General features: G+C 40.0%; 2 protein-coding genes across 2 annotated transcripts; both read left to right on the top strand.

Annotated features, from left to right (window-relative positions):
* Positions 1-734: 734 nt before the first annotated feature.
* On the top strand, positions 735-4,150 carry LOC147329812 (transcriptional repressor scratch 1-like). The gene is made up of 2 exons (XM_086294145.1): positions 735-1,261; positions 2,841-4,150. The coding sequence occupies exons 1-2, from the start codon at positions 1,090-1,092 to the stop codon at positions 3,650-3,652; spliced, it is 984 nt and encodes a 327-aa protein (XP_086150271.1). The 5' UTR covers positions 735-1,089; the 3' UTR covers positions 3,653-4,150.
* Positions 4,151-14,642: 10,492 nt separating this feature from the next.
* LOC147329811 (transcription factor 15-like) lies at positions 14,643-17,543 on the top strand. The gene is made up of 2 exons (XM_086294144.1): positions 14,643-15,275; positions 16,040-17,543. Exons 1-2 carry the CDS (start codon positions 14,823-14,825, stop codon positions 16,103-16,105), a joined length of 519 nt encoding a protein of 172 aa, XP_086150270.1. The 5' UTR covers positions 14,643-14,822; the 3' UTR covers positions 16,106-17,543.
* The last annotated feature ends 9,497 nt before the right edge of the window (positions 17,544-27,040 follow it).

The following is a 27,040-nucleotide window of genomic DNA, read 5'->3' as shown; positions in this document are numbered from 1 at the left end:
GTTAAATAACAATGTCAGTCATCAATTCATGCATCACCTCATGTCATCATAACAGAGGTCTGTCTTCCAGGAAAGAACAGTTTAAAATTAATGTAATATAGTATTGGCCATACTATATGATGTATTGCTTGTCTTTGTTTAATAATACAGAAGACAAAGACCTTAAAAAATAATCGCATATCGCATCGCAATCGCAATATTGGGGCAAAAAAATCGCAATTTGATTATTTTCCATAATCGTTCAGCCCTAATATAGATATAGATATAGATATCTATATATAGATATCTATATATAGATATCTATATATAGATATAGATAGATATATAAGAGCCATTTTGATGCTAGGAGCATGTCACTCCAGTTTGACATTTCAGTAACGAGCCGGATATGCGGATGCTGTTGTTGGTAGGTTGGGTGAAATATGTTTGAGGCAGTATGAATTGTGTTAGCTACTTCATTGAAAGACAATGGAGGACAAGATGTTGTGTGTAGTGTCACCCACGTGCTTCTGCATCACTATTGTCTGCCCTTCTTCAGACAGAGACAGAGGGGCGAAACGAGGGGGATGTGGGTGGGAAGACGAGGAGGTGGTGGTTGACTGCTGTGAGTGTGTATGTGCATGTGTGTGAGTGCGCTTGCAGGGAAAAGCACAGACGGCTCGTGGTAATTTGACGTGTGTCCCTTGGGATGTTTGATGGATTAATGCTAAGCAGCTCCCTCTTCCAAAGCACCACCTGATCTTTGGGGCTCGTGGGCCATGTATAAAAGACTGCAGAGTGCTGAGCTCAGCTAGTCCAGACATCTCTCTCTCTCTCTCTTTCTCTGTATGTGTGCCTCTGTCTCACCCTCACCACTTTCTGTCTTCCTCTCCATCCACTCTGTGCTATGCTCTGTCTTTGCTGCTCTTTTCTCTTTCTCTTTTGGCGTTGAATAATTTCCAAAAAGATTTTTTTCCAGCATCCTCAGCTGATTGGCCTTTCCAAGAAGGCCACCTGGAAGCGTAGTTTTTCTTATTTTTCCTGTTCAACTGCGTGTTTGCGTTTTATTCTAGGAGGTTTAGATCACTTTTTCATCAGGGGAAAATAAAAATGCCACGCTCCTTTTTGGTGAAACTGCCAAAGATTCACGATTTCTCCTCTTCCAACCACTACTATCATCATCAACATCAGCAGCAGGAGCAGCACTGGGATGACTCTTACACCGTGACACATGCCATCACTGAGTCATCCACCAACTTGGCCGTGCATCTGAGTGAAAACAGTGAGTAAATGTCTCTCTGAGTTGCGTTTTCTACTTTGCTGTGTAGGTTGTAGACTGATTTGTCTGCACAAAGTGTTTCACATGGTTTTCCTCACAAGGAGGAAGAGGCAAAAAATTATTCCTCAAACAAATAATAAACAGGGATTTATACACAAAGGGGCTACGTCGTGCTTCCTATATAATCACTTTTGGAAACCCCCAAAACCCTACAGCCAGTGCTCACCCACCTACTTCAAATGGCTCTGGACTTTTGTTTTCTAACTCGGCAGATGCTAAATAGTATTCAGGTCATGCTGGCTAAATCGGCTTAATACTCAGACCAGATCACACAGTAGCCTTTGGCTTTAATACTATTGTGTAAGTGAATGATGAGCCGTGCACGCGCGGAGACACTGATGCAGACATTTCTCAGGTCCAACAAGAAAATAAAGATAAAAACTCAGACGAAAGCAGATAGCCACGTGGGATTGTCGTGTCCTTAGATGGTGCCGTTGCCCTTGACTCTCCTCTTATCACCCCCCCCCCCCCACCTGCCCATTCATCTCTCCATCTCTCTCCATCTGATCCTGCAGGATGTTGGATAGCCAGAGGGAGTAGGATTGCAGCAACACAATCCATATGTGGAGCAGTGAGAGGTTATGGAACAGGGTTTTTAGAGGATGGGTATTGACTGGAAAATAGAGAGTGCTGCAGGTAATTCAATAAAGTGAAACTTGAGCTGTGCACTGGCAGAGGAGATTTTCACCTGTGGGATTTCTACAGAGGCTGGGTGTGAGAACAATATGTTGTGTGTTTAGATTTAAGAAATAAAAAAGTATTCTTTGAGTGGATTTACCCCCTCCCCCCTTTTCACCCACAACCAACATCACATGTCTTGTGTTAGAGTTGAATAATTTGTCCTCAGATTTAGGATGCCAGCTGTCTGCTTCCCTTTGTGTTCCATTTTGTGTGTGTTTGTGTGTGTTTGTGTGTGTGGCAATATACCACTGACTGCTGCTAAGATCAGAACCCCCACCAACCCCCACCATACCCACAAAACACTCTCCAACCCTCCCTTCCCTCTTTGCCAAATTGCAGACCCCCACCTGTCACTCAGTCTCCCCATTACCATACTCATGAACACTCTCACAAACATCACAGATGGGGAATGATCTGATTAAAACGATTTAGTGATTGAGGGGATTCACTGCATAGATGCTCTGTTTTGATCATCCCTCCCCACCCGTTCCTTCTTCCAAAACACATTTAGACAGATTGCTGCTGCTGCAGCTGCAGCACTCTGACAAGAAGGTCCAGGCTGGCTTGCACTATACGTGCCTGACTCTTGATTCAGAGTCAGCACATTGTGTTTTCATTTATTTAACTTTGTGATTGCTCTCAATGGAGCCACTGAGAATATCGACTGAATCAGAAAGGTGCATCACAGATTCATTAATATTTCAGTCTTAGAGCTTGCTAAAGCTGGCACTTACAAATAGTTTCCTGAATAGATTTCATATTGAGGTTGGGGTAAGAAGGCACTTTTCTTTTCCATGTAGTAATTCTAGAGTCTATATTAAATATGTATTTTCTTTCCCAGGGTACATCCAGGATTACATCATCCCGTCAGTGTTTAAGCGCACAAAGGAGTCAAGTCATGAGCAGACTGGGCTCACAGCAGGGCCCCTGTACTCCCCAGGGGGCAGCAGCGGGGAAGAGTTCTCTGACCACGACATGGAAGATCCGGACAGCCCCGTTTCTAGCACCACAGTTGAGTCGGACGGCAGTAGCCCTGAAACGGAGGCGTGCACAATCAGTGGCTTTCTCATCTCTGATGGTCGCTCGCGCCGGAGGCCTAAACAGAGATGTTCTCACATGGAAGGGAGCCATTTGGACAGCAGCGAGGGAAGCAGCTCAACAGATTGCAGCCCCGCCAAAGGGGAATCCAAAGGACGTCACGTGTGCAGCGAGTGTGGCAAGTCGTACGCCACATCCTCCAATCTGAGTAGGCACAAGCAGACTCACCGAAGTCTGGACAGCCAGCAGGCCAGGAAATGTCCTACCTGCCACAAAGTTTATGTGTCTATGCCGGCTCTGGCCATGCACATGCTGACCCATGACATGAAGCACGAGTGCAAGGTGTGTGGCAAAGCTTTCAGCCGGCCTTGGCTCCTGCAGGGTCACATGAGGTCTCACACTGGGGAGAAACCGTTTGCCTGCGCTCACTGTGGCAAAGCCTTTGCTGACCGCTCCAATCTGCGTGCCCACATGCAGACGCACTCAGCGTTCAAACACTACTCCTGCAAACGTTGTCGTAAAAGCTTCGCGCTCAAATCCTACCTGAACAAGCATTACGAGTCGGCCTGCTTCAAAGGGCAGTCAACAGAGGGTGACTGCAGCTCTGAGGACTGAAAGGAAAATCCTTTCTTCTTTATATGTTTTTTTTCTAGTTCAAATATCTAAGTCAGACGACGGCTCGCGACTTCTCAGACTTTTCAAATGCATGTATCAAAATCCTGCCTTTTGACATAAGCAATAACCTCACAGTAAATTCTTCAGGAAACATGTAGAAAATTTCATAAAAAATCTCAGTGTTGATTACAAATGCAAAATATTTTATATTCTTTTTATAAATTGCAATAATTTACACATCACTATCATTTGATATATCACCAAGCTCTTAATTTATCTCAGATGGCTTGGTTACTTGCATAATGTATTTGCATATTTATTAACTTATTTAACTATTTATTTGCCAATTTGAAGATTATTTATTTATTATGGGTTAATGTATTTGTCAATTTAACATGTTTAAGAAGCCAGGTGCTGGATTTGATGAGAACAAAAGCCAAAGTATACTCTGATATAGTATATTTGCCTGTCTGATCGATTTGGTGATGACAATAAAAACCAGTGAGTAACTTCCCTTTGCTCATGTCTGTGGGTATATGCAAATACAAAACATGTGTTATGGCGAATGGGATGAGCCGTGTGGAGAAATTAAATCCAAGCGCAGGCACTCATGGAGGTGTGAGGGAGAGTTACTGTAAAAATAAAACACAAGGTGAAAATGTGAAACAGAACTAAAGATAACCTGAACTGGGAAAAACTAAACTACTAAACATGAACATGGGTGAGCGGAGGAACATGAAGTTAGATAGCAGGGAGAACAAACAGATGAAACTGATTGACAGACAGACCAGCAACTAGCACGCGAGCAGACACGACTTAAATACACACAGAAGAACACAGGGAGATTACACACAGGTGGTGAACACAGCTGGAAGTAATTGACAAGATGAGACAGGGGAAGCAAACTGAATACACTCACATGAGACATGGACCTACACAATAAAACAGGAAACAAGAAGCACTTCACAAGGACGCTGACTTGACACTGAACTAAACCTACATTAAACACAAGAACACAACCTGAAAACAAAACCCTAAACCAGAATAAACTGAAACATAGATTATAATATTCAAAACAGGATAACTAAAGAATCAGAACATCGACCATTATACAGATAAATACCAAAATACAAGAAACCGACATGCTGTGTCAAATGACCCAGAACCGTGACAACATGTTCATTTGAACTCTGCAGGTCCAACATTGTGCCATCTAACAGTATACCTGCTTAAATGGCCTCACTTGTGTCAATAACTGTTACATCTACTCAGTTCAAATAGAGTGACAGTCAGGTCATAAAGTGCCAAAGAGTCTGTTGTCATATCAGTTAGTGAAGTAAGTTTACCCACAGGCTGGAGAACCTTGCAGTATGCAAGGTTCCAGGCACAGTACAGCAGTCAGTTCAATTCAATTCAATTTATACAGCACCCAATTTCAACAACAGTTGCCTCTGTGCACTTTATATTGCGTGGTAAAGACCCTACAATAATACAGAGTAAGATAACTCCCTAAGAGCAAGCACTTGGCATGAATGGGGAGGAAAAAACTCCCTTAGAGCCCAAGCCTATTGCTGAGTATTCAGGGTCACCTGATCTAGCCCTAACATAAAGTAAATAAAATAAAATGAAACACAAGCAAACTGGAAACAACTTCACACAGAGAAACAAAATGAAGCATGCTACTAAGAGTCAAACCCTACAAAAAGCTACAGCAAAGAGTATATTCTTTGTCAAAAAGGAAAGCTTTAAGCATAACTTAAGCAGAAGAGGGCCTGAAAGCTGAGGCTTTCTACCTTTAAAATACCCTAGTAAAACACAAGTAAGCCTGCAGTCTCAGAATGAAGTGCTCTATTGGGATGATATGGTACTATCACATCATTAAGATAAGATGGGGCCTGATTATTTAAGACCCTGTATGTGAGGAGAAGGATTTTAAATTAAATTCTGGATTTAACAGGAAGCCAATGAAGGGAAGTGAGTATGAGAGAAATCTGCTCTCTCTTTCTAGTCCCTCTGAGTACTCTTGTTGCAGCATTTTGGATCAACTGAAGGCCTTTCAGGTAATTCTTGGCACAGTGTTAATGGAGGCCAAGGTAATGCCATCCAAATTAAGTATAAAATTAAAAGTCATCCAGCTCTTTGTGTCTTTAAGACATTTCTACAGTTTAACTTATTGGTGTCTGACATCTGGCTTCACAGACAGATAAAGCTAGGTATCGGTTGTATAGCAGTGAAAAAAAAAGCATGCTATGCCTTCTGATATTAAGGGAAGCATGTATAATGTAAACAGAACTGGTCCTAGCACTGAACCCTGTGGAACTCCATAATTAATTTTAGTGTGTTAAGAAGACTCCCCATTTACATGAACAAATTGGAGTCTATTAGATAGATATGACTCAAACCACTGCTGCGCAGTACCTGCAATACCTGCAGCTGGATCAAGTGATGGCTTTTTTAAAAGTAATGTTTTAAAAATACTGCCACCTGTGGTAAGTAGCCCAGTAATAGAGATAGATTAATGATTAATTAAGTCTGATTAACTAATGATAGGACATCTTTGAGGAGACTTATAGGAATGGGGTCTAATGAACACGTTGAAGGCTCTTTCACTGAATTTAACTCTGAGACAAAGAGTTGAAAGAGATATCAGTGGTACAGAAAGTAGCTATATATTGATTGTTTGTGAGTATTTCTTTCTAATGGTTAAAAGTCATTACAGGTCAAAATTAAAGGAATGTTTTGTTCAACAGAGCCTCTACTCTTTGTCAGCCTTGCTACGGTGCTGAAAAGATCCCCCCCCCCCCCCCCCCCCGCCCCCCCAGAAAAAACAAATTAAAAGAAAAGAAAAGAAATAAATTTAGCTAAAATAAAAGCCATGTAAAACATAAATAAGCATGTTTAAGTGTAATAATAAATAATACTTACTCTTTACCTGGCACTGGTAAACAGATTTATTTGTTGACCATTAGAAATGGAACTGTAATCCTGACATTTATGTTTCCTAATTCTAATTCTAAACTTCCTGACAAACAGATCCAGTTATTTTTCATGTGGACCCTTTTGACACATTACATAAGGAATATCTCAGAGTTTCAGTTGAACTAAGAAGTGATTTTGCACTTTAAAAATTTGTTCATGTCACATTTTATAAAGAATACAGAAATAAGTAACAGAAATATGTCTTGTCTTCCAACCACTCGCATTTATTCTGCTGTCTCTGATCGACTCACACAGGTTGATAATTTCTTGGTCTGAACATCTGCTGCTGGTTTAGTCGGATCTTTGTGGCTTATGTCCTTAGATGATGTGATCCCTGAGAGACTGCATACATAAACCTAAAAAGAAAAGGACAATTTCAGAGTTGTTCTTCTTCTAATGACCAGCAGAGGGAGGAAAAACACATAAACACTACACAGCCACATGCTGGCCTCCACACTGATGGAAGTGTTAGGCCTGTATGGTTATCATGAGGATTAAGAGCTACATTCAGGAATGAACAATGTTTGTCAGAAGTGCCCATGATGATGTGTACTATTTACCCTTCCTTCATAGATCATACAGCAAAACACTGCAGTATGGTCACAGGATGTGCTCTGGGTCAGGTGTCGTGAGAACTGGGCTCTTGGTTTAGACGAGACAGAGCTGTCCTGGGGCCGCCAACTTCCCAAGGGAAATGCAAGTATGTATCTCAGTAGACCACAGACTCGAGATGGCTATTATGAGACCTGATGGCTACCATTTAAAACGCATATTCAAGTTATTTATGTATACATGTTTAAACACAGACCACATACCCATATAGACATCTATATCAACCGGTGAATTTATAAAGCAACAAAATTTCAAAATTCCAATTCCAAATTTAAAACTGAAAAAAAAAAGAAGAATTTTGCTCTATAATTTGTCATTTATAAGCCACGACCGGCAAAATAATGAATCTTACATGATGGCCACGGTAAAAACGCCCATGTGTGAAAAATATTTCCTTTCACACTGAAAGATTTCCCTTCTCGGCTTCATGACATTTTGAATGTTTGGATTTGGATGGCTTGCTGGCCTTATTTATATAGAAAGCAAAATGATTGACACAATGGAAAAACTCACTGCAAACAAATCTAGCAAAATAAAAATATTTCTCATTTAACTGTGAGTCATGGTGTACAGTGGTGAGCACTGTTTACTTGCAAAAAGAAAGCTCCTGGTTAAAACCCTGACCCCATTTGTGTATAGCTTGTCCCCCCACAGTTCAAAGATAAGCACTTTAGGTTAATTTGTGTGGTTTAAAAGTGGCTGATAAGAGCTAGATGAAGTGTACTGAGTGAAGTGTTGTGTGGTGAAAATCTAAAGCTTTTATATGGTCAGTAAGAAAAGTGCTCTATAAATGCAAGTACATTGCCCTGTAGTTTTGTTTTTTAGTCTCGGAACAAGACTATGTGCAGTACATGTTGGTAAACATAAGAATGCATTCCACTGCAGACAAAGGAGTAGAGCACCACTGCAGGTCAGAACTGCTTGCCAATCAACATGGAAGATATGACCACTGTGTCCTGAGCAGGTGACTGACCTCAAGGCCAAAACAGCTCTTTTTATAGCCCCCTTTGTCAGATCTGAAGCCATATCACTTACATCATGTACTGTAAGACAAGGTTTAATAGCCAACTTTTAGATCACTCTGGTGCGATAAACTCTGGTGACCCGTGCAAGCCTTTGCTCAGAGGTCCCAAGTGGCTTTGGAGGAAACCAGCTGGGCTGGAGCTCAGCATGGTATTGCAGCCAGCAGTGAGATTCTCCACAAGAATCACTGCGTGTGAGTCAAATTCCTGTATGGCAAGGGGTTGATTTGATGTTCTGCCTATTTAGGATCCTTGAGGGATCCCGTGGGAAATGATGACACTCCTAGTTCTTCTACTCTCAAGTTCAAGGAAAAACTACTTCTTTACGGTACTGGAACTCGGGACCAATTTCTAACAATGATGTCATCTTCAAAACAAGAGGTGAGCAAAATGCATCTGCTTATATTTGTTGAACTTTTACTGACTTCACCTCCACACCTGTCTTGCTTGCTTAAACTGTCATGAGGCATGTAAGATAATCAGAGAGAAAAGAGGGGAAATGTGAGTGTGAAAGTGGAGTCGTTGGAGGAGGATGGCCTGTGTCTTATCTGGAGGTCACACCAAAGGTCAAATGAAAGATAATCCTGTTGCTTCCATACTGGGAGAGAGGGTTTACAGTAGCCTTTGTTCGCATGAGAAGTGCTGACTATTTTATCCAAGGAGACAGCTGGATGATGAATGTATTACATAGTCACTGTCTGGATTAACTGATGGTTTCAACAGCTACATTAGTCAGTACTGTGGTGATAAAGAATACAGAATTCTTTAAGCTGTTAACATCCACATTCCCAGAGACCTGTTTGTTATTTGCAGGGGGTCAGTGTTATTATATAGCACACCAAAAACGGAGATCTCATAGCACTAGAAGAGAGTTGTTGCATTATTTGACTAAAAAGGTTTCTCCCTGTTTCTGACTGAACTGTAGACACTAGTAGTAAACCACAGAATTACCATAAGAGCAGAAGTAGTAGATCGTTCTTGTCTGCAGGATTGATCCCTTTTTAAACACTGTTTTGCTTTAAGTTCCAAATGTTACCAGTCAGGATCCAATTTGAGTTCTGCTGTAAGGAATTTTACATGTTGATCACCCAAATAGAAAATGGTGCTTGCCCAGGTGATGGTTTACAAAGCAGGGACCTTACAGTTCTGCCTAGATGCTCTGTGTGTTTGTAAGCCTGAAACTCTAAGCGAAACCACAACATCAGATCCAAGTGTTCAGAAATGAACTTTAGAATCTGTCAAAATGTACAGTGTTCATTTTTTTTAGGAGCGTGGCAATGATGTGAAGTCATTGCTTAGCCAAAACTTTATTTGTTCAATATGTCATCATTGAGTGTTGTAGATTTTGCTTGTGAACGAGCAGTTTATGCAAAAACTGGAAACTGAAAAGTGCATAAAGCAATCTGCAGCCAGTCTTAAATGGCAGCCATATTCTAAAAAGTCTAAAAATATTTAATTGCTTTTGCAACCTCGGTCTCCGTTTTAACACTCGTTTCAAATTTCAAATAGGAATTTAAAAACAGAGAAATCCTTTACATCAGTGGTTTGTATTGAGCGCTGGGTCTTTGGATGCAAGCAAAGTGACAGTACGGGAAGAACACTTAGTGTGGTGGAAAATCATATGTCTGTGAGCATGTTTGCCAAAAAATATTAAGGTTTCCTTTTCCATTTTGAACTCATAGCAGACAGTTCAAACTTTGTGGACTTGCAATTTATTTGAGGTTATTCTCAGGTTTAATTATCTGCATATATTTCAAAGTCAGCTATTTAAGGGAAATTTTGCACTTACATAATTATTCTGTACATACGACACAAAAGAAAATAAAGATAACAATTGAAATGTTAAGTTAAAGTACAATGATCAAAACTTGATATTTCTTTTGATTTATGACAAAATATTGATTTTAGTGTACTGCTACTCACATTGGTTCTATCATGTTAAAGATGAAATTTAGTTCAATATTGTGTGTTACAAGCAGCTGCTCTACGTTTTCACATCAAAAGAAGAAAAAAAAAAACCCAACACAATTTGGGCAGTTCTGATGATTGTTGATATGTGAGAGACAAGACAGACATTTGGTTTCTGTGCAAATGCAACATTATTAGAACAATGACTTCAGAAGATCACTGTTATTGCTTTGGAGCTCTTCCAGGTTCACAGTAGTTCTTTATAAAGACACTGGAGATGCTCTTTTCATGAACATTAAACTCCAGTAAAAGCTGTTGCTGCGGCTCCTCCATACTCTTAACCTTCTGCCACCCCTACCAGTCTCTGCTGTATTCCCTTTAATAAAGCACAAACACATGCATACAAAAGCACAAGCACACATAAATGTCCCTTTGCAGCAGGTTGCAGCTGGCTGAGCAGGCTCTTCTCCCTCCAGTGCAGCTGTTTCCGATGAGTCAAGGTATCTGACTGCAGTTTTTCCCAGCAGATTCCCTCACAGGAGACACCACAGCGTTAATGCCGACAGATCTTGTTCTCTCGTCACTCCACTTTATACACCAGGAGGTATAAAAGGGAATTTACTGCTTGGAAAACCTGAATTGCTTTTATTTTTATTTAAATGTGTAAACTATATTTAAAATGAAATAACACTTTCCTGTTGGTGTATATTTATGATGGGAACAGTCAAGGTATAATGCTTGCTTCCTTTGTTTGATAAAAACACAAGAAACTGACAAATAAGTGCTTAAGTATGTCTTTTTCATTCATCATGTCATACCATTTCAGAATGTTGACATCAATTCTTAAAGCATCACTGAATATTTCTTGTCTGGTATGGTGATGTTATTAATGTGGGAAAAAGCTCCATGACAGTAGAACTAAAGGAATCATAAGATATTTCTATTTAATTCCACTCTCTTAAAGTAGAGTGGAATTAAAGTGGTCAAAATACAACCTGAAGAACTGCAGAACGCTGTGATCGTGTGTAAAATGCAAATGAAAACAGAAATTTGATTTAAAGCTTAATTCAATTACACTTGACTCTGTTAGAGAAAACCCAGACCAAGTGTGATTTTCAGCTTTTATCATTTGTGTTTAGATCCACTTATTCACTCTACCTTTTTTTGCTCTGTTGCTGTTTGTACTGGGAAGATTTTTTGGTGGACATGTTTTGGATTTAGCAAGAGAGTTTTTTTTGCCTTCTCTAGCTAGCATGGAACAACAGTTTAAACTTGCTGCTAAACCAAGACTTTGAAAAAGGGCTAAAACCTTTCTGTAGACAAGTGCTAGCTGATGATGGGTTTATCAGCACAGACAAAAGCTTCATAATTAGGCTCTACATCCATATGCAGCAGGTTTTGTGTTGGAAATGCAGATGGAAGTGACATGTGTAACGTGCAGTATTTTTCCAAAAGTTGAACTATTTTCACCTGAAGGTGCTATGAGAATAGTAAAAAGGCTGTGTGCTGTGGGTGTTGAAAGCTGTCAATGCTGAGCTTCATAAGCTCTCTATTCTATACAAAATAAGTGCTGACAATGGAAAAACAGCTTATTCACACATACTTTTAGGGTAGGTAAGGTACCATGTGCAGGAATGTTCAGCAGGTGTCATTAATCAATAGACGGTAACACAACTGCAAAAATCAGACCTTCTGAGACTCTTCAGATTGCTTCTTAGGGCCTGCACAGTGATTTCCATGTAAAGAACACATGACTAACCCTAAACTATAAAAGCAACAACATGAATAGGTTATGATGCTTTTGGAGCAACTTGCATGAGTGCTTTCATCCAGTCCCCACTAGCTAAAAACTAGGTAGCAAACTAACTAAAGTTAGTTTTAAAACAGAGTCTACTAACAGCTCAAACAACCAGGTTCTAGCACAAAAACAACTCCATAAAAACTCAAAAGTTGTATCTACTGAAACCTGTCTGGACAAACAAAAATAGTAAATTGGGAAAGGTGGGGTGAGGACCATCAAGGTATTCAATTCATGATAGAACTTTTGTTTTCAGAGTGACATCCAGGTCGCTCACCCACTACCTAACTAACACACAGAACAGCAGAATGATGAATTCACTCTAATTAATGCCATTATTAAAAACTGAATATTAATAATCAGCCAGGAAAGCAGATCATTTATATAGATAATGTCACATCGGTCGGATTATCCTGTAATACCTGCATTACCTAAAAGAAGCTGTTACTAACTACACTTTTCGCATCTTTCCTGACACATATCCAACCTACTAGCTTTGCAACCTTAATCACCTCAACAGACATTTAATGGCATTCCTTTAAGTTGATGTAGGAGGTGAGGGGTTTGGGGGCAGGTGGGGTGAAGAATTTATGGTTCCAGACTGTGAAAGGAGAGAAAATGCAGTGGGGTCGTGTTGCCGGCTGGCAGAGCATGGTAAAACACTGTGGTGTCCCGCTTTATGAGTGGGACCAGGTTCCGTGTAGGTCGTGGTATTGTTGGTGCAGCTGAGCTGGGGGCCCCCGGGGGTCAGGACTTGCAGTGTCCAGGTTTGATGTCTTGGGGGATTGTGTTTGTAAAAACAGGCCCTTTGATGACACTCAGTCAACCCCTCCCTGCTTACTTAAATCCTAACAGCACCAGTCAATCTGGAAACCATTTGGGGAAAGGTTCAGGCTTGATCACCTCCAGCATCTGCTGAGTGTTTATTTACCCACAACACTTAACCCATTAGACAAACTTTAATAGGACAACTGTAGAGCCACTAATCACATTGGCGCTCTAAGGACATGAGCCAGCAATTGTGCTGACTGTGTTGTTTTTAAAATCTGAGAGAACACAGGTGATATGGATGCATGTTATACATCAGTTCTTATGAAGACAATGAGTTTCTGCCATTCTTGTAAAAATGTTTCAGTGGTTTCTTGCGCTGATCAGCTGATCAACAGTCAATCAAAATACATTAAAACACTTAAAAGTTGTCGTTATGTGAAAGCTTTGTTGTTTATTTCACATCCTCTTGTAATTGCTGGCCTCATGGGATTTCTACACCTAAACGAAATTAGACAAGCTGGAGCAACTTTGGCTGAAGAGACAAAGAACTTGAAAGGAAGTTCAAAATTTAAGAGGAAATTCCAAAGTGCTGAGCTGATGAGATGTTCGCTAGCTATATATAACTGCATTTACACCGTGTCACCAGTCACAGGTAATTTCAGACAGTTGTATTTCTAAAAGACAACCATTCTCATGGTGCCTTGGATGATAGTGGTGGAGAATACCTCTACAATGGTCCTCTAAAGTCTGTACAGACTGTTTACTGTCAACCATAAAACATAAATTCAGCTTCTTTATTTATATGAAGCAGCAATGTACTAACATTCAAATCCTTTGTTACAAGTTATAGATACATTTATTTAATTTGTCAATTAAATAAATGCATTTAAATGGTAAATTAAATGTTTCCGCCCCTGTATGATTGTAATAATGCAATATTATGACTGTTCAGCTGCTTAATTGTTGTTGCTCATTGAGTCTAATGATGAGAGAAGTCTGTTACTAGTGTATCCTCCCTTCATTTAACTTATAAAGCTCAAAGTTGTTCATTTTGTTTTATGGGCAATGTGGAAAGTGCAGTTTGTGCACTGCATTGATAGGTGTTTCAAACTGACATTGTGACTGCATTCGTTTTATCTGTTAATGATGCTATTGTGTTATTATTAATAACTTTCACTTAAATGTGACAAATATTGTGGACTTTATGTACGACACCTTTTTGGACTCTACTGCTACTAAAAAAGAACCTTTGTTTACAAGAAAACTGTTTAACTACCTGAGGTTTATAGAAACGACCATACAGTGAACATTATTTGAGGATCTCATATGTTCTAAAAATCATCAAAGAATCTTGAATATCATCAAAAATACTGAAAAAGCACAGCCCTGTCCTCATGTTTTTGAGTGGGGTGTATTTTCCCCCATTTAACCTTCAAATGGTTCGCAGATAATGATACATGTATTTATTTATTTAACTCGCAGACAGTGTCATGTCACATGACCTGTGTATAGCAGAAGGGAGACATTCAGAATGATACTTAAGGCTCAGGGCATTTGTGTAACCAGCTGTTTCATGTTGTGGCTTGCTGAGATATTGTTATATTGACTAATTTACATCTTTGCTCAGTGTTATTTCAAACAACGTACCATACGGTCTAAAACGACCCTAATCTCCAGTAGCAGACAGATAAAGACCAGATCAGATTTGTTTTTATTTTAACGATCGGCACAATCGAGATTTGTTATCTTCTTTTGTGCCTTTTTGCTCTACACTCTCCATGTGACGCGTCCATTTGTGTTACACATATCATCAAATGAACACCAGACTTTAAGAACGAACATTTGGGGAAATGGAAGTGTCTGCATCTGCTCCACCCCTCACGTAAAGCTGGCAGACTACTGTATACTGTATAAGAGCCCTGCCTGTCACGCTGACTATCACACAGGAGGAGGGTGTCAGAACGTATTGGGGAAGTCTGTTGGCTTGGAGCTACTGCAACTTTTACGCACGACTCTTGTCTCCATGCCGCTGTTTTCCACTTGAATATAAGGGATTGATTTCCCCGCCTGCCTTTGAGTAATGGCTTTCACTATGCTGAGACCCGTCTCCACGCACCCTTTCTCTTACCCCGCGGACCTAACCTTGATGTCGGACGACGAGGAAGGGAACCGCAGCGAGAGTGACGGCAGCACCGATCAGGGGTACGGGCGGGAGTCCGGTGGAGTTGTAGTCGGACAGCGGAACGTTGCCAACGCCAGAGAGAGACACCGGACCCAGAACGTCAACACAGCCTTCACGGCGCTGCGGACGCTCATCCCCACCGAGCCGGTGGACAGAAAACTCTCCAAAATCGAGACGCTGCGCCTGGCATCCAGCTATATTTCTCACCTGGCCAACGTGCTGGTGGTAGGAGACGGAAGAGAGGGCGAACAGCCGTGCCTGAGTGCTGTGTACAGAGAAGTGAAGGGGGGTGGGCAGGGCAAACAGCCCCGGACTATCTGCACATTCTGCCTCAGCAACCAGCGCAAAGGGGTAACATACTCAGAAGATTCTCAGCTCACCAGCATACACGACACTACATTTATTATGTTCTATACTTTCTGCCTCGACCGATGCGCACACGTATAGCTTATATTATTAAAACCAGTCTCACTAAATCCGCGTTCTGTGGAATACAGCTTCTATTCGGGGTGAAAATCTATTTACAATTCCTGCACCATTCCTGCAGCAGGACATAAGGAAGGATGCAATTATGGGCGTTGCTAATTCCAAAAGGTTCCAATATTTATGAGAAACATACACGATGGATACACACCGTGCTGGACTTTCTGATAAACAAACACTTCAGAAGACATGTGCACTTAGAACTTACGACGTGTCCGCTTTTATCGACAGATGAGGAAATACGAAAATGACAAATTCAGAAAAGAGCTTTGGTCAGATTGGTAAGCACAGCTTAAAAAATAGCTAGTAAAAAACCCCAGTATATTAATTGTTGAATATTGTTTTCAGGTAGTGTAGACCTGACAATGTGCTTTAATGAATTCTAATGAGTGATTTTTTTAAATTCTGTTATTTTGCAAATAATTTGAGAGATTAATTTAGAGACTTTAGTGTAAAGCATATAACGCATTTTTACACTGACAACCGTGTTTGTGAAAAATCTAATCATTTATAAGTGTCATATCACAACTGTGTAATTGCAACGATCCTGAGTGCAATGAGTTACTTTCCATGGGTGCGCAGAGATGATGACGGTACTGAAACTGAAGGTGATTATTCATCTTTGTTCACAGGTGAAGGACAGACGAGACTGTGTGAAAATGCATGGAAACAGTGTGAGACAGCTAAGTCGACGATGAAAGTGTCTAAACTGGAGCAGTGTGGGATTTTTTTTCTTCCTCCCAGCAGATATTCCTAGAGACTTGAAGCATCTCAGCACTACAGCAGTCCTCTTACTTTGTGAAGCTTTGTCTGGTTATTTAGTGAGACAGGAGGATTGCCAAGTGAACTACCTGTATGTCTCCAGCAGTTGCCAGAAATCCAGTACACAAATTGTTACTGTTTGGGGTATAGTGGATAAATAATCTGAAATTATAACATTGTGACATACAAAGTGAGCAGCACTAAGAAGGTTACTTACATACATACATTAGATGAACAGCTCTTACATGTTAGGGGAACAGAAATCCATACTAACCCTAGATCCATGATGGGGTTACACTTATGTACAGCACTTTGGATCACTCACCTAAAGTATGATTACTAATAGTTGGAAGCTATGAACCAAAACAAAACAAAAAATGGAGAATACTTTAAATCTGTAACATCCTAGAACTCTGTGTCCAAGAGTACTTTGTTTTGTACTTTAAACATTTTCAGTACAAGTACAATTCACTTTGCATACTCAGCATTTACAGTGACTCATATCAAATTGCACTTACAATGAAACTGTTGAGCCTTACCACACTGATGATAATAACCAGTGCTTTAACTATTGAGTAGAAAAAGATGCTGCTGATTCAAAGAGTAGTCCATCCAAAGTAGTCTTAAGTTCCTGGAAATATCATAAAGAACATAATAAAAATGTCAAGTAATCCATGAAAATGTTAGTATAATTGCACAGTTTTTAAATATAATTTGGGATAATTTAAAGATATATCAGAATACATGATTACATGTCATCTGTTATACCACTATTACCTGTCAAGCTAATTGACTGATTGATTATTGCACGGAGCAATAAAACATATCATCAGTGTTTTTTACTGGTTCCAATTTACAAATATGGGTTTTATCATGCACAAATGTTACTGATGTCATTCCTATTTGTGATTAAAAACAAAAGAAAACAAACAAACAAACAAAAACAATGGTTTGGTCTGGTCTAATGAACATTCACAAACACTTTGGTGCTGGTCCTCAAGATGTTTGTGTGAAGCTTTTCTCTCAAATAGATCTATGCACCTGAATAGTTTCTGGAGTGTCAGAGAAGATATCTGAGAGGCAATGATTTTATCTACATGTTTTTATCTACTTTGAGATTAAATTTATTTTTACATAGGCATGGCTCTCTTGCATTTTTCTGCCAACATAGCAATAAGCATGTGATGAGATCATTAAAGGTCCCCTTTGCATGGCCTGTTAAAGGTTTTTTTTTTATTGGTGATGCACAGAAACTGTTTTTGTGAGACAATATTTGCCATATTTTGAAATAGGTTGGTCTATAACAAAGCTGAACAAAGCTTACAATTTGTTTCCTGGGTAGGTTCACTCAATGTAAGTAAATAAACTGAGTTTAAGCAATAAATAAATAAACAATGTCAACATTTCTCTACTTGTTACAGACCTGTAGTGGTAACGTCTTTATAGTTTTGTTCATTCAGGCCCCCAGCCAATACAATAGAGCCCAAAGCAGAAAAAGGCTAACTGGTTATCATGCAAGAATCCATGATCAACTCATTTCATCAGAAGTGGTTTAATTGCATGTCACATTTACATTGTTGTCCTTTGTTTCTCTTTGGCAACTTTTTTTTTAATAAATAAAAATTGCATACAAACAGACCAGAAGAAGAAAAAAAAGCTTTTTAGATGCGCTCGTAGTGATAACCATGAAATTCCATTCAAGGCCCACCAAGGCAGTTCTTGATATTTCCATCAAGAAGTAATCACTTCTTGATGGAAATATCAAGAACTGCACAAGTTTATCCATGGACTAGAAGAAGAGACAAAGATTGAATTTTGGTGGTAGAGCTTCAAGTTTCTTCATAAACGTTTGTAGTCTCCTATGAGAAAAAAAGGCCTAATTTGTTTACATGACCTATGCTCCATTCACAGTTTTGCAAATTTGGAGGCAGGGTCTACACAAATAAAGAAATCTAAGGACTGATCTGTGCATAACTCCACTTTGGTAGTATATCATTTTAGTTGGGATTCACATGTGGTGTTTATCAGTCACGGCTAATATCACCTACCACCCTGTGTGCAGACAAACACAGCTGCTGCTGAATGTTAATGTTGTGGATTACATCAGAAGAGCAGCGCTCTGGCCACATGAAGAGGCTGATGGGAGTACACCTTTTTACAGGGTTGAAGGATAAATGCCTGCATATTGACTGGAAAAATCTGCATAGTATAACTGTGTAACCTCAGACAATGTCGTGAGAATAAAAGTGTCCACTGTGATGGATTATGGTACTCAATCTGCAAGTCTGCAAGCAGATTAGTTTGTATGTATGTTAAAAGATTAGATTGTTCTTTTTTTGTTTGGTAAATATTCTTACAGTTAGGTCCATAAATATTTAAACAGAGAGAACTTTTTTCTAATTGTTGTTCCCTACATCACCACAATGAATTTGAAATGAAAAAACTCAGATGGAGTTGAAATGCAGACCTGCAGCTTTTATTCAATGGGTTGAAAAAATTGCGTAAAAATGTGAGGAACCAAAGCAATCTGGAAACAATCCCTTAATTTCAGATGCTCAAAAGCAACAGGACAGATTGAATAACTGAAAATAAAATGTTCATTTCTAACACTTGTATGAAAACCCTTTGCTGGCAATGACAGCCTGAAGTCTTGAACTCATGTATGAACTCAGATGTTGGGCTTCCTCCTTTTTAATGCTTTAAGGCTGTTACTGCAGCGGCTTTCAGTTGCTGTCTGTTTGTGAGCCTTTGTGTCTGAAGTTTAGTCTTCAGCAAGTGAAATGCTCTGTTGGGCTAAGATCAGGTGACTTGGCCATTCAAGAATATTCCACTTCTTTGCTTTAATAAACTCCTGGGTTGATTTGGCTGTTTGTTTGGGTCATTGTCCATCTATATTATGAAACACCGTCATATGACACTGTCTTAGCAAATTCTTGAGGCTTATGAGTGGCTTGCAGTGAACTCTCTGTATTTACGTTTATGCAGTCTTTTCTTTACAGTACACTTGAATGTCGATACGCCTAACCCTCCTGGAGACTGTTGCTCACTTGGTTGGCTGTAGGGGTTTCTCATCACCGTGGAAACTGTTCTGTGATCATCTACCACTGTTCACCAGTGCTTTCTTTCTTTCTTTCTCAGGAAGTACCAAACTGCAGATTTTGCCACTCCTAATATTGTACCAATTTCTCAGATGTTTTTTTTTGCTGTTTTCACAACTTAAGGATGACTTGTTTCACCTGCATGGTGAGCTCCTTTGACCGCATGTTGTCTGTTCACAGCAAAACCTTCCAAATGCAAGCACCACAACTCAAACCAACTCCAAGCCTTTTAAATGCTTACCTGATAATGACATAACAAAGAAATTGCCCACACCTGTCCATGAAATAACTGTTTTGAGTCAAGCGTCCAATTACTTTTGCTCCCCTTAAAAAGAGGGAGCAAAACCCCTGGATGAAGGGTTTAGGAGCTGAAACTCCTAAACCCTTCATCCAGTTTGAATGTGGATACACATTATGTCCATTATATAACTATAACTGGAATATGTTTCAGTAAACAGGTACAAAAGCTAAACTTGTGTCAGTGTCCAGATATATATGGACCTAACTGTACTTGTGTTCTTGCTTAGAGCTACAGTAGAAGTTTAATAAACACAACAGTCTGTAAAAGAAGCATCTGACAGTGAAAAGGAAACAAATAGTCTGGCTCATTCCAAAAGTAATTTAAAGTCACCTCACTGTTAGATCCTTGTTGTTTTGTACAAAATCAGTATGTAAAAACAACAGTTTTGCTTTTGCAGTAGTTATATGATGAATCCTTCTAGGCTTTTGTGCCAAGCTAATATATCTTGTACAATTCGTACATCTTGATCGCCGCGGCTGTTCTATAATGATTGTGTTATATCAGTGCAGCCACAAAGAGTTCCTGTTTAATACGAGTCAGACTCGGGAACATTTTTAGAGCTTTTTAAAATGTCAGCTAGAATAACAATTAAGATTAGCTTAATAATAACCAAAAATGAAGATTGTAAGAATTTTTTAGGGTCTGAAACACATTTGTTGTGGTTTTTGTGTTGTTTGTTCTAGGTTCTAATTAAACAATAGTAAGATCTATACAAATCTATGTAGGCTTGTTTATTCCCATGATACTAAGGCCGAAACACTTTCAGCATAGAAAGACTGTGCTATACCAGAAATACCATTTACAGTATTTGGTTTGTTGCTAACTTATAGACTTGCAGTGTAGTGGATTTGGGATATTTGGAGAGTCTAAATTGCAATGCCATTTGCTTCTAATTACAAATCAAGGCTATATTTTTCAAATATAGCCTAAACTAAACGCTTTTTCACATTTTTAAGTTTTGAAAAATGAATTCCTAACAGTGCTGTGGTTTGTTTTGCTCCAACATTCCCTGAGTTCTTTATTTTGCGCTAAATAATCTAAAAACAATGTCTGTATGAGTAAACTGCAATTTGTCTCACAGTTGCATCTTGTGCAAGAATGCTAAATGTTGCCAGCAGATTGTTACTGTAGACAATTTTAACAATCCTAATCTGTGAAAACAGGAGATTTGTCTATAATCTGAATTTTTAACTAGTTTTCAAGTGGTTTTGTCTGGTTTATATTTCTGACCACATGCCCTTGGTCCCCTTATGACACCACATGTAGCATTCTTGCATGTAGACAGCATTTTTTTAAGTTTTCATTCCCACATATAGTAGTGCATATAGTAGAACTCAAAGTTAATCTTGATTTATTATATGACTAAACTGAATCCTCTAAGTCTCGAAGTGATGTTTGGAGGTACACCCCTCTGAAAGAAAGTTATTGCAGTCCTTGGGGGCAGCACAAATAACTGCACACTTGCATAAAGCATCCCAACCCTCCATTTCTCTCCACCAGTCAGTGCTAAAACCTAATTAGAAGCTGCTGTGTGAGCTTATCTGATAACTGTAGAGCTCTGTGGAGCTCGATAAATGGCTCCCAGCGGCCTTTGTTCCCCCTGACAGGAAGATGTCATAGAAGCACAGGAAGGGGAAAAAAAGCTCCAGTGCTCGACCTTACTGACACCCTCCCTGTGGGGCCCGAGGCCCTGGGTCACTGCCAGTTTTGACATCAGTCGGGGCCCAGATGGCCTGTTACACTCATCTGATGCTTATTTTAATTCCTGGATGGGCATGTCTCCAAAAAGACAGTGAAAATCAGTCAACAACTGTACAGTGAACTTACTGTAAACTGTCAGCTAGCATGATATTTATGGCACACACAATCAGTACTATATAACCAGTTACTTAATTGGTTTTGATAGCTGTGACAAATTTACTGACCCAAAACAAGCAACAATAACAGACTTGAATAGTTATGGTCACAGTTAAACAGAAAGGGAAACATTCACGTATATTTCTAAATGTATTTCTACACCTTACTAATAAATCAAGGAGTAAGGAAAGTGCTTACAAGTGCCCTGAAACAAGAAGCCAACTGACATGTCATATGTACCATCAGATGCAGGTCCTCTGTCACATCATTAGTTCTTAAAAATATGTGAACATATGCATGTCATCTTCCCCAGTATCCTATACCTGATGTCTATTTCACATCTATGACGGATAAATGCACCACAATGAAACTCAGAAACAGAACACAGAGCACAGATGAAGAAACAAGCAGAAACAACAACAGGAAGTCTGGTGATTTATGTTGGAATCACACCCCCACTTGGATCAAGGTTACCAGAGTCCAAACATCAGAACACAGAGCAGTGATGAAAATCCACATGTGACCAGAAACTCCCAGTGGCCACAACCAAGAGTGAAGACCAAACTGTAGTGAACACTGCTGAGTCACAAACATGCAGGTAGGTGACAACTAGTGATTTAGAGTCTAGACAGCACGTCCCAGGCAGCATGGTCAGCCCGGAAGAGGACCCATTAGCACCACAAGAGTCCAGGGACAGTGAACAGATCCAGAAAGCACACCAGCAGGAACAACCAGGGAACCAGGCACACCCCTGAAGCACAGAATGGCACCCACCCAAGCCCCATATTGTATTTACTTGGGTTGTCTTTGTCTAATATTAAAATGAGTTTGATGAAAACATTTCAGTCAGAGATATGTCACAGAATTAGGATTTTTCATTACTAAAACAAAAGCTGTAGAATTGTGACTGCGACCAACAGTAGTGTAAGCCTGCACACAAGAGCCTGTGCATTAGTCAGTTGATAACTTTTAGATACAGGACACATGATGGAAAGTATGAAGCAACCACCTCTGACTCGTGTGGTTTCTCATTAAAGTTAGTGATATCCCTGTACATGACTGTATAAAATTCCATCTGAACATAAATTATTCTGTCAGTCATCAGCAGCACTTTCCCCATCTTCAGCTCCATCTGGTAAGCATTAGTGGGAGATACCATGGGGCATATAGGAAGGGCTAAGATTGCGATACTGTTTCCCTCCACCACATTTAGCCCTAAACAGACCCTTATGGTGCTGTAGCTCAACTGTTTGACATTAGAGATACCTTCCGCCCCCTCACTAACCCTGAAGTTGGTTCCCTACCAGCCAGTCTGTCAGAGAAGATAACGACTGGACACGGACTGTGGGCCCTTTCAAGGGACAGCGGTCTTGGATCGGCTGCCTCTGATTTTGATGATTGTTTTCCATGGATGGGTGGAGTGGGAGAACAGGGAGCAACCTAATCCTTTGCAGCAGCCAAATAACAAGTGAATAGGCCAGACATAGCAATATACAGTGGGGCAAAAAAGTATTTAGTCAGCCACCGATTGTGCAAGTTCCCCCACTTAAAATGATGACAGAGGTCAGTAATTTGCACCAGAGGTACACTTCAACTGTGAGAGACAGAATGTGAAAAAAAAATCCATGAATTCACATGGTAGGATTTGTAAAGAATTTATTCGTAAATCAGGGTGGAAAATAAGTATTTGGTCACCTCAAACAAGGAAAATCTCTGGCTCTCACAGACCTGAAACGTCTTCTGTAAGAAGCTTTTCTGTCCCCCACTCGTTACCTGTATGAATGGCACCTGTTTGAACTCATCATCTGTATAAAAGACACCTGTCCACAGCCTCAAACAGTCAGACTCCAAACTCCGCCATGGCCAAGACCAAAGAGCTTTCGAAGGACACCAGGAAAAGTATTGTAGACCTGCACCAGACTGGGAAGAGTGAATCTACAATAGGCAAGCAGCTTGGTGTGAAAAAATCAACTGTGGGAGCAATCATCAGAAAATGGAAGACATACAAGACCACTGATAATCTCCCTCGATCTGGGGCTCCACGCAAGATCTCATCCCGTGGGGTCAAAATGATCATGAGAACGGTGAGCAAAGATCCCAGAACCACACGGGGGGACCTGGTGAATGACCTGCAGAGAGCTGGGACCAAAGTAACAAAGGTCACCATCAGTAACACACTACAACGACAGGGAATCAAATCCCGCAGTGCCAGACGTGTTCCGCTGCTGAAGCCAGTGCATGTCCAGGCCCGTCTGAAGTTTGCCAGAGAGCACATGGATGATACAGCAGAGGATTGGGAGAATGTCATGTGGTCAGATGAAACCAAAGTAGAACTTTTTGGTATAAACTCAACTCGTCGTGTTTGGAGGAAGAAGAATACTGAGTTGCATCCCAAGAACACCATACCTACTGTGAAGCATGGGGGTGGAAACATCATGCTATGGGGCTGTTTTTCTGCCAAGGGGACAGGACGACTGATCCGTGTTAAGGACAGAATGAATGGGGCCATGTATCGTGAGATTTTGAGCCAAAACCTCCTTCCATCAGTGAGAACTTTGAAGATGAAACGAGGCTGGGTCTTCCAACATGACAATGATCCAAAACACACCGCCCGGGCAACAAAGGAGTGGCTCCGTAAGAAGCATTTGAAAGTCCTGGAGTGGCCTAGCCAGTCTCCAGACCTCAACCCCATAGAAAATCTGTGGCGGGAGTTGAAAGTCCGTGTTGCTCGGCGACAGCCCCAAAACATCACTGCTCTCGAGAAGATCTGCATGGAGGAATGGGCCAAAATACCAGCTACTGTGTGTGCAAACCTGGTAAAGACCGATAGTAAACGTTTGACCTCTGTTATTGCCAACAAAGGTTATGTTACAAAGTATTGAGTTGTATTTTTGTTATTGACCAAATACTTATTTTCCACCCTTATTTACGAATAAATTCTTTACAAATCCTACCATGTGGATTCATGGATTTTTTTTTTCACATTCTGTCTCTCACAGTTGAAGTGTACCTCTGGTGCAAATTACTGACCTCTGTCGTCATTTTAGGTGGGGGAACTTGCACAATCGGTGGCTGACTAAATACTTTTTTGCCCCACTGTATCTGTGTGCCATAACATTAGACTATATGAACAGCTATACTAAGGTATCTTCTTATGCTCTAGTGTACTTATTAAAGATGTACTTTTATCATGTTAGTTTTAAAGAGCACAAAATAAAACATAGTTGGAACAAAAGCTACCGAATTTCTAGTTTTAGGGACTAGAATGTCTGAGCACTAATATGTTGCTTCATCTGATGCTGTGTTTCCACTGTCATCAAAATCCCTGAGATGATTAAGCAAATTGTCACAATTTATTATCCCGTGTTGGTATCCATTTGAATAGGCCTTTAGCTTTGCAGATAGTGAGCTTTTGTGAAATTACTCAATGCATTAATCAAGGCATAGGCAACATAAAATCCTCCAAAAAGGTAATAACACATAATCTACAGACCTAAAGAGCTTGGAAATCAAAAGGCATTCTGGGTTCTCGTCCCCATATTGTTGTTCATGTAAAACCAAAACAAAATCTGATGAAAACAGAGCTGTAAACAGATTTCACCTTATTCAGATATCTCTTGGGATTTTCTGTACTATGACGGTGCTTCACTTCTTACTGGGCTACATCGATATTGTAATTTATGCTGCAAACCTAACCTGTTCCAGATTAGAGATCAAAAGGTCTGAAATCTCAATCACTGGCCAATCAAATCTCTCGAAAATAATGTCACACTTCTGGAAGATGTCTCAGACCTCTGTGGGCAGAGGGCCACAGAGTTGAGAGTACATAGCATGAGTCACCCAGTTTGAGAGAGGAATAAAAGAGGCCATCTAAACAGTGAACGACGGTCATTGAACAGAGGTGTAATGTCTTTATGATACATTTAATTGGGAAGTGAGGGAAATCCATGATACACCAAAATTTGAGTGCTATATTAGTCTAAAAGAGTGTGTGGGTGTGTGTGTTTTATATGGGCAACGGTGTTGACACACTGTGCTCTCACAACGCACACTCTCTAGACTATTGTTTTCCTCCCAACATGCAAGTGGGAGGAAGTGGTGGAATGACCCAAGACATTAGTACAGACAATATCAGTCCAGCGGGGCAGGCCTCTGATTGCTCCGAGTTTGGCTGCTGCTCCTGGTGCTCTGTCTCAGCCTTAGGGCGGTGGTCCTTGATTTAGAGGTGAAAGGTGACTAATTTGTGGCCTGATTTCTCCCCTGTCAAAATAATGCAACAACATATCTGCACAGAAAGCTCTGAAGGAGGAAAGAGGCTGACTTCCGCAGTAACCTGATGCCTGTAATGGTCCCTAAAGATTTCATATGCTATTGTGTTTTCTCTTTTTTGGCTTTGTTTGATGACTCCTTTGCTTTTAAAAGAATCATGCTCCCTAAATATTTATATATCTAACCCTTACTAGATAAGTAAAACAGATTTTTCCTGGGTAAATAAATTCCCATTCTCTTTTGTGACATATAATCAAACTCTACTGTGCACTTCCCTTTGACCCTCTGTGTCACCACAGAGTAATTAAAGGTAGTGTGCTTGTGTAGATATTTTTAAGCGATAACTGTCCACTCGACACCGACAAATCCCCACACACAAAGCAACATATATTAAGTTGTGACATCACATAGGAAAATGTATCCTAGATGTAAGGAAGCATGCAAGTCTACATTTTAACTAGACATGAAGAATGAGCTTGGACCCAATAAATACAATTGTTCGCTGCTTGGAGCCTCCTGAATCTCGGAGATGGATGGGAGGAAGAATATACCTTGGAAAACTTTTGAACCAATTTCAACATCCACAGCAATTGTTTGGAGGATATCCTCAATCAGTTTCCCCAAAGAGCACAATGAATAGTCTCACTGACAGAAACCTACTGCCCCTAACAACCTCCATGACCTGCACGCTGTGCGCCATCAGAAATGAATATGTCATCTTCTACTCCAACTACCTCTCAGAGAACAAAGCAAAAATAGGCTCCTGCTGTTTTAAACATCTCACTTATCTGATAAGCAGGGTATTTGGGAATATAAACAAGTTACATTAACCAAATGTTCCTGTTAAATGTTTTTATACTATTTTTGATTAAAATTGCTGATGTGCGATATGATGACTGAATCCTATTTCCATTTTAGAATATTAAGAAGCTATTAAAGATCCTGATCATAAGGAAGTTTCAGAAATGCTAGATTGTATAATATAAAAGGGAGATTATATGAAAGTAAAGAACATGACTTTTTGATTTGGAAAATTTGAAAGTAAGTGCTTTTGACATGCTAAGACCGTGCAAGAGACAGAAGGATGCCATGCAAAAAACAAAACAAAAGTGTGCTGAGAGGGGATGCACAAGGTGAACCAGATTATACTGGATGAAAAGATGACTTCCAGCTCGAGACTTTGTCAGGAGACGATTTTTCCAACACAACAATGAAACTGAATACAACCATTTTAATGCACAAGGAACTGCAACAGAACCTCTCCTCCACCTCCAAACATGTATACACAGATTTGTAATAGTTTGTTGTGATCCAATACTAAGGTTTGAAAGATCAAAAATTAAGAC

The sequence above is a fragment of the Aulonocara sp. 'chitande type north' Nkhata Bay genome, linkage group LG5 (assembly GCF_057382095.1).
Source record: "Aulonocara sp. 'chitande type north' Nkhata Bay isolate Kocher_YH1m ecotype deep benthic linkage group LG5, A_spYH_male_GT1.1, whole genome shotgun sequence".
NCBI lineage: Eukaryota > Metazoa > Chordata > Actinopteri > Cichliformes > Cichlidae > Aulonocara > Aulonocara sp. 'chitande type north' Nkhata Bay.
The sequence above is the reverse complement of the archived record's forward strand: the minus strand, read 5'-3'. Positions and strand labels throughout refer to the sequence as shown.

Excerpts from the sequence above, each read along its gene's own strand:
- LOC147329812 (XM_086294145.1), top strand. The coding sequence starts at position 1,090 with ATGCCACGCTCCTTTTTGGTGAAACTGCCAAAGATTCACGATTTCTCC. Across the intron at positions 1,262-2,840 it reads CGTGCATCTGAGTGAAAACA|GGTACATCCAGGATTACATC; the intron begins GTGAGTAAATGT and ends TTTCTTTCCCAG.
- LOC147329811 (XM_086294144.1), top strand. The coding sequence starts at position 14,823 with ATGGCTTTCACTATGCTGAGACCCGTCTCCACGCACCCTTTCTCTTAC. Across the intron at positions 15,276-16,039 it reads TCAGCAACCAGCGCAAAGGG|GTGAAGGACAGACGAGACTG; the intron begins GTAACATACTCA and ends CTTTGTTCACAG.